Source organism: Sardina pilchardus, chromosome 9, assembly GCF_963854185.1.
Source record: "Sardina pilchardus chromosome 9, fSarPil1.1, whole genome shotgun sequence".
NCBI classification, from domain to species: Eukaryota; Metazoa; Chordata; class Actinopteri; order Clupeiformes; family Clupeidae; genus Sardina; species Sardina pilchardus.
The window spans coordinates 368,286-377,500 of NC_085002.1; the positions used below are offsets into that span (position 1 = coordinate 368,286).

The 9,215-nt window shown below is 48.3% G+C and overlaps 1 protein-coding gene across 1 annotated transcript in view; it reads right to left on the reverse strand.

Moving 5' to 3' along the window:
* Window positions 1-724: 724 nt before the first annotated feature.
* The window catches only part of tmem51b (transmembrane protein 51b), a 12,907-nt gene continuing 4,416 nt past the window's right edge, over window positions 725-9,215 (reverse strand). Inside the window, exons 2-3 of the mRNA XM_062545190.1 lie at window positions 4,210-4,611; window positions 725-2,208 (exon numbers count right to left, since the gene is read on the reverse strand). Of these exons, the coding sequence (XP_062401174.1) occupies window positions 1,743-2,208; window positions 4,210-4,604 (861 nt within the window). The 5' untranslated portion in view covers window positions 4,605-4,611 and the 3' untranslated portion in view covers window positions 725-1,742. The remainder of the gene's footprint in view (window positions 2,209-4,209; window positions 4,612-9,215) is intronic.

Below are 9,215 nucleotides of genomic sequence, written 5' to 3' on the forward strand. Positions count from 1 at the left end.
TTTTTCCCCCAATTAATTACAAATCTGATAAAAAATAAATACAATCTATAATAATCTGATTTAATACAAAAACTCTTTCCAGTGCCCCCCCCCCATCCTCTGGGTCCTGCTTGACCAGTGAGGTGGAACAGGTGCGTCCATACTCCATACAGTCCATCATTTCCATATTACAGCACACACACACACACACACACACACACACACACACACACACACACACACACACACACACACACACACACACACACACACACTCCATCATTTCCATATTACAGCACACACACAGCACCAGCACACAGCCTCACATGTCCACCAGATTACTCTACAGCCCAATAACACACACACACACACACACACACACACACACACACACACACACAACCATACTACCTAATAAGACCAGACAATAAATAAAAAGGCATGCAGGACACAGACAGGACAGAGGCAGAAAATACTAGTCCCACACACACCCCTCACACACACACACACACACACACACACACACACAATCACACTACCTACACTAGACACACACACACACAAAAACACATACTCCATACAGTATGAAAAAACACACAATCATACTACCTACATTACACGCACAAGATCACAGGATGGTCACTTAGATACAGTTTCACTTTTTCATAAACATTTCCAGTCTTGTCCAAAATCAACTCACACTCAAATGGAAGTGACTGGAACAATTCAACGTACATAGCACCCCCCCCCCCCACACACACACAGGTAGCACACATCCCCCCCCACACACACACAGGTAGCACACAGCCCCCACACACACACACAGTTACACACTGTGCTGCACACAAAGGTGCATATGAATAAAGTCAGTAGTGATTCACTCAGTGGGGGTCAATATGGGGGTCAGTAGTCCTTATGGGGGTCAGTAGTCTTTATGGGGGGTCAGTAGTCCTTATGGGGGTCAGTATGGGGTCAGTAGTCCTTATGGGGGTCAGTAGTCTTTATGGGGGTCAGTATGGGGGTCAGTAGTCCTTATGGGGTCAGTAGTCTTTATGGGGGTCAGTAGTCCTTATGGGGGTCAGTAGTCCTTATGGGGGTCAGTAGTCTTTATGGGGGTCAGTATGGGGTCAGTAGTCCTTATGGGGGTCAGTAGTCTTTATGGGGGTCAGTAGTCCTTATGGGGGTCAGTAGTCTTTATGGGGGTCAGTAGTCCTTATGGGGTCAGTAGTCTTTATGGGGGTCAGTAGTCCTTATGGGGGTCAGTAGTCCTTATGGGGGTCAGTAGTCTTTATGGGGGTCAGTATGGGGTCAGTAGTCCTTATGGGGGTCAGTAGTCTTTATGGGGGTCAGTAGTCCTTATGGGGGTCAGTAGTCTTTATGGGGGTCAGTAGTCCTTATGGGGTCAGTAGTCTTTATGGGGGTCAGTAGTCCTTATGGGGGTCAGTAGTCCTTATGGGGGTCAGTAGTCTTTATGGGGGTCAGTAGTCCTTATGGGGGTCAGTAGTCCTTATGGGGGTCGGTAGTCCTTATGGGGTCAGTATGGGGGTCAGTAGTCCTTATGGGGTCAGTATGGGGGTCAGTAATATACAGATACCAATACAGACCGGCCCAGAACAGGGAGGAGTCTGCACCAGAACAGGGAGGAGTCTGCACCAGAACAGGGAGGAGTCTGCACCAGAACAGGGAGGAGTCTGGAGCAGAACAGGGAGGTGTGTGTGTGGGTGTGTGTGTGTGTGTGTGTGTGTGTGTGTGTGTGTGTGTGTTCAGAAGGGGGGTGCCTTGTCTCCGTCGTACTGTGGGGGGGGCGTGAGCGGCTCGAGGACCACGGTGCCGGGTGCGGGGGGGTTGATGTTGAGACGCACCTCCTTCAGGTGCAGCTTCTCCGAGCGGAAGCGTCGCACACGCAGCGGCCGCAACAGACGACTGGCACGACTGGCACTGCGCTGGGGGGGCACCGCGGGGGCGGGGCTAGGGGCGGGGCTAGGGGCGGGGTCAGTGGGGGCGTGGTCGTCTGCGGCGGGCGGGGGGTCCGTGTCCGGGGGCGGGTGGGTGGTTCCGGCGCTGGGTCCAGGTGCGTCCGGCTCGTTGTTGACGGCGGCGATGAGGTCTTCGTAGGAGGGCAGGTGCGTCGTGCTGTTGCGCAGGTTGCTCTGGCGGATCGGGTACTGACCGCTGCCCACCGCGTCCTCGTAACTAGGCACGCCGTAATCAGGGGGCGGCTCAGCTGACCTGCACACACACACACACACACACACACATCGTTAATAGGGGTGTCACGATTCTCCAAATCCTCGATTCGATTTAATTTTCGATTTTAAATTTATTTAAATTTAAATTTATTTATCAAATATTTAAATTTAAATATTATTATTATATTCATTTTTCTTTTTTTGCCCTCTTCCTATTCTGTTTCAGGGGGCTTTTATTTTGAAAGCAATTTTTATTTTGAAACCGTTCCATCCGTGAGGTTGTAAACAAAAAAAAAAAAACGTCAAACATAGATATGTGAACATAGTGAAATGAAGCAACACAGAATGATACTTTGAATGTTTGTGCACACTCTGAAGACACTCTGAAGAGACCCAAGGTTAGTGTTAATGGAATAAGTACTTATCAATGTGCATTTTAAGCCTTAAAGTCATTTTGAACTGTAGGCTAACTAAATCGTTTTTTTACTTGCTAAGTTGAGAAGGCTAAGTTGGTGTTAGGCTAACTGACGTGAATGAACCAAAAATGCTTCCACACCCGTGATTTCAGAGTAACAAGAGGTTGATGTGCATTTTTTAACTGGCTGCAGCCTAAAATTAGAGGAGTGTTGATGCTGCACGTGTGTGGTTTTGCGTATTGGGCATACATGCTGGACGTCACGTTGGGGGTGTGGCTGCATCGTCGATTCTACTTTTCAGTTCGAAGTTCGAGATTGAGATGTAATTTCGATCGATTTCGATTTAAAATCGAGATCGTGACACCCTTAATCGTTAAGCACTCAGACAGCAGAGAGAAGTGTTACTGAGGAAAAGGATCCCTGAAGTCACTGATTAGCAAAAGCTACAGTAGGTAGGAGTGTGTGAGAATGTGCACGTGTGTGTGTGTGTGTGTGTGTGTGTGTGTGAGAATGTGTGTGTGTGTGTGTGAGAATGCGCACGTGTGCACGTGTGTGTGTGTGTGTGTGTGTGTGTGTGTGTGTGTGTGTGAGAATGTGTGTGTCAGAATGCGCACGTGTGCACATGTGTGTGTGTGTGTGTGTGTGTGTGAGAGAGAATGTGCATGTGTGTGTGTGTGTGTGTGTGTGTGTGTGTGTGTGTGTGTGTGTGTGTGTGTGTGAGAATGTGCATGTGTGTGTGTGTGTGTGTGTGTGTGTGTGTGTGAGAATGTGCGTGTGTGAGAATGTGCACGTGTGTGTGTGTGTGTGTGTGTGAGAATGTGCTTGTGTGTGTGTGTGTGTTTGTGTGTGTGAGAGAATGTGCATGTGTGTGTGTGTGTGTGAGAATGTGCACGTGTGTGTGTGAGAATGTGCACGTGTTTGTGTGTGTATGTGAATGTGCACGTGTGTGTGTGTGTGAATGTGCACATGTGTGTGTGTGTGTGTGTGTGTGTGTGTGTGAGAGAGTGTGTGTGTGTGTGCATGTGTGTGTGTGTGTGTGTGTGTGTGTGAATGTGCACTTGTGTGTGTGTGTGTGTGTGTGTGTGTGTGTGTGTGAATGTGCACGTGTGTGTGTGTGTGTGTGTGTGTGTGAGTGAATGTGCACGTGTGTGTGTGTGTGTGTGTGTGAATGTGCACGTGTGTGTGTGTGTGTGTGTGAATGTGCACGTGTGTGTGTGCATGTGTGTGTGTGTGTGTGCACGTGTGTGTGTGTGTGTGTGTGTGTGTGTGTGAATGTGCACGTGTGTGTGTGTGTGTGTGTGTGTGTGTGTGTGTGTGTGTGTGAATGTGCATGTGTGTGTGTGTGTGAGTGTGTGTGTGTGTGTGTGTGTGTGTGAATGTGCATGTGTGTGTGTGTGTGTGAATGTGCACGTGTGTGTGTGCGTGTGTGTGTGTGAATGTGCACGTGTGTGTGTGCATGTGTGTGTGTGTGTGTGTGTGTGTGTGTGTGAATGTGCACGTGCATGTGTGTGTGTGTGTGTGTGCATGTGTGTGTGTGTGTGTGTGTGCACGTGTGTGTGTGTGTGTGTGTGTGAGAATGTGCACGTATGTGCACGTGTGTGTGTGTGTGTGTGTGTGAGACTCACTCCTGGTCCCCCTGGTCCCTGAACTGTGGCTGAGCCCCTGCGCTGGTGGGCTGGGAGGCCCTGTGGCGGCTCCTCTTCTTCTCGCGCACGCCCAGACAGATGGCCAGCAGCAAGATGGCCGCCCCGGCGCCCACCAGCACGAACGCCACCGACGACGTCTTGCTCTTGGACTCCTCCTCCTCCTCCTCGCCGGGCTGGTCCGTGGGGCGGGGCTTCAGGAAGGTGGCGTTCTGATTGGCCGCGGCGTCCAGAGGCACCACGGTCCAGATGATCATGACCACGCCCAGCGCCACCAGGCCGACGCCCAGAGCACACAGCGCGTAGCGCGACCCGGAACTGCTGCGGGCAGAGGGGTTACCATGGGTACCGCCCGCCCCACACACACCTGGACACATCACACACCTGCAACACACACACACACACACGTAATCATACACACACACCTGGACACATCACACACACCTGCAACACACACACACACACACACACATGATCATACACACACACCTGGACACATCACACACACCTGGACACATCACACACACCTGCAACACACACACACACACATGATCATACACACACCTGGACACATCACACACACCTGCAACACACACACACACACACACACATATGATCATCATACACCTGCACCGCCCGCCCCACACACACCTGGACACATCACACACACCTGCAACACACACACACACACACATATGATCATACACACACACCTGCACTACCCGCCCCACACACACCTGGACACATCACACACACCTGCAACACACACACATGATCATACACACACACCTGCAACACACACACACACACACATATGTGATCATACACACACACCTGGACACATCACACACCTGCAACACACACACACACACACATATGTGATCATACACACACACCTGGACACATCACACACACCTGCAACACACACACACACACACACATGATCACACACACACACCTGGACACATCACACACACGTGCAACACACACACACACACACATGATCATACACACACACCTGGACACATCACACACACCTGCAACACACACACACACACACACACATGATCATACACACACACCTGGAGACATCACACACACCTGCAACACACACACACACACACACACACACACACACGATCATACACACACACCTGGACACATCACACACACCTGCAACACACACACACACACACACACATGATCATACACATAGGCCTGTCGCGATATTCAATAAATCAATAAATCGCACGATAAAAAAAATGAGCTCGATAACTTTTCCGGCCGCGATAATTTCCATTTTCATGCTTGATTGTTTTTCTTCTCTCTCTCTCTCTCTCTCTCTCTCTCTCTCTCTCTCTCTCTCTCTCTCTCTCTCTCTCTCTCTCTCTCTCTCTACGAAAGAGAGGATAACCACGGTGCTTCCTTTAGCGCAGCCTAACGAGGAGTGAACCCTCATGTCAGTCAGTTGTCAGACATGTATCTTTCAATAACATGACGGACAACTTTACTTTCTTACATTCATTTGATTAACAGGCTAGACGAGGCTTTGGCGATTGGCCTAAGCACACTGAAGAGGCTTTCTGTTGTAGCTTGACAGGTATGGGGGTGAAAATAGTGATAATGCAGTTAAGAAAATCATGCTTATAAGCTACGTTTTTTCATCATCTGATAAAGACACACTCCGCAAAGCCTGCACTCCGCTGAGAGCTCAAGAATCAGCCAAAACAGCCGGCAGCTCCGGTTAAAATGTCGTAAGCTAATTGTCAGCTGTGGTGAAATGTGTTAGTAATCAACGTTATATGTCATAAACGTAGCATACCTATGAAAAGGCTTTGCAGTAGGATTATCCGATGACCAACTTATTGCTTCAATTTGTGTTTTATGTGACGTGCAGATGCTGGGTTCATGCCGTTTTGCGCAAGTTTCAAATGTTTAGCTGACTGCGTAGGCCTAATTGATCAGCTATGATGACATTTAGTTCCGTGCATAAGGCTTAGCAACTGTCACTCTACACGCCCCCTGTTGCATGTCACGTTTTAATTTGCTGGCCCTTAAACAGAGTCTTAGTAGAGACTGAGAGTCCATTGTATTTATTGTTTTTGGTTGTTTTGTTAATTTATTGTGGATATTTAAAAATGTCTTCCCATTCCAGTTCCTTATTCTTTAGAAATACAAGTTATTGATCTTTGAAAAGGTGTACCTGCATTATTATGCCATTATCATTATATTAGATAAAAATGATCTCAGAACGGCAATATTATCGTTTATCGCAATAATTTCTGGGACAATTTATCGTCCAGCAAAATTTGTTATCGTGACAGGCCTACATACACACACACCTGGACACATCACACACACCTGCAACACACACACACACACACATATGTGATCATACACACACACCTGGACACATCACACACACCTGCAACACACACACACACACACATATGTGATCATACACACACACCTGGACACATCACACACACCTGCAACACACACACACACATATGATCATACACACACACCTGGACACATCACACACACCTGCAACACACACACACACACACACATATGTGATCATACACACACACCTGGACACATCACACACACCTGCAACACACACACACACATATGATCATACACACACACCTGGACACATCACACACACCTGCAACACACACACACACACACATGATCATACACACACACCTGCACCACCCGCCCCACACACACCTGGACACATCACACACACCTGCAACACACACACACACACACACACACATGATCATACACACACACCTGCACCACCCGCCCCACACACACCTGGACACATCACACACACCTGCAACACACACACACACATGATCATACACACACACCTGGACACATCACACACACCTGCAACACACACACACACACACATATGATCATACACACACACCTGGACACATCACACACACCTGCAACACACACACACACACACACATATGATCATACACACATACCTGCACCACCCGCCCCACACACACCTGGACACATCACACACACCTGCAACACACACACACACACACACACATATGATCACACACACACACACCTGGACACATCACACACACCTGCAATAGGGATGTTAACCGGTGACTGTTTGACCGATGGTTGACCGTATCCACGTTAGCCGACCAAAGTTGTCGCTAGTCGGTTAAACAAAAAAAAAGAGGCATCTTTAAATTAGGCTAAAGACAGTGGACTAAACGCTACTACAGCTAGCCATCTCATTCCAAGAAGATCTTTTTTTTGCGTGAAGTTAACAAATTATCCCTCTCACTCAATTTTTCATAACGCCTGCTTGTAGGCTAGGCTACGTAATAAACCAATAAAAACATTTGGCACGAGGTCACAGCGGTGGCCGGTGCGTCTTTTGCAATCTGGAAGTGTGCCGTTTTATCCATTGGTTTTATCATGTTGCAGTCTAAGCAACTTTCCGCATAAGATGGGCTTAAATTTGGAAAGACATTACATCTACATTTCAGGAAGGGTCATCAATGGTAACAGATAAGGTAATGATCATCTTTCGTTATTATTGTTAGCACTTCCTCAAACTAAGCTGCGTCTCTTCGGAGCTGTCATTTGCTGTTTCAGCCATTTCAGCTTCAAATGAGCTTCTAACGCTAGACAAACGCCTTTATTTGCAACGCGATCACCTTGTACCCAAACCATTTTCGGAGCAAAGGAACCATTTGTCCTCCATTTACAAGCTCCTTGGTTTGCAGGACTCATTGGCGCTGTAGGATTTAAAAAAGTGACGTGAGTGAAAGGGCGGCGCCGGGGCTGTGTCTATGAGTGTAGGACAGAGAGATGAGAGTTGGGAAATTGCGTGGCTGTTATTTCAAATAGCATAATTTATTTTAAACGAATCGGTTAACCGGTTTCAACCGGCTAATGAGCCTCGATGGTCGGTCAAGAATTTTTTTAGTTTTCTCCATCCCTAACCTGCAACACACACACACACACACACATATGATCACACACACACACCTGGACACATCACACACACCTGCAACACACACACACACACACATCATCATACACACACACCTGGACACATCACACACACCTGCAATACACACACACACACATCATCATACACACACACCTGGACACATCACACACACCTGCAACACACACACACACACACATATGTGATCATACACACACACCTGCACCACCCGCCCCACACACACCTGGACACATCACACACACCTGCAACACACACACACACACATGATCATACACACACACCTGCACCACACACACCTGGACACATCACACACACCTGCAACACACACACACACATGATCACACACACACACCTGCACCACCCGCCCCACACACACCTGCACCACCCGCCCCACACACACACCTGGACACATCACACACACCTGCAACACACACACACACACACATAATCATACACACACACCTGCACCACCCGCCCCACACACACACATGATCATACACACACACCTGGACACATCACACACACCTGCAACACACACACACACGATCATACACACACACCTGGACACATCACCCACACCTGGACACATCACACACACCTGCAACACACACACATCACACACACACGATCATACACACACACCTGCACTACCCGCCCCACACACACCTGCAACACACACACACACACACATGATCATACACACACACCTGGACACATCACACACACCTGGACACATCACACACACCTGCAACACACACACACAGGAAAAGCACCATGCCAATCTCTATCTATGGTGAAGGGTATGGATGTGGGTACACCATGCCAATCTCTAGCTATGGTGAAGGGTATGTGATGATGTGGGTACACCATGCCAATCTCTAGCTATGGTAAAGGGTGTGTGATGATGTGGGTACACCATGCCAATCTCTAGCTATGGTGAAGGGTGTGTGATGATGTGGGTACACCA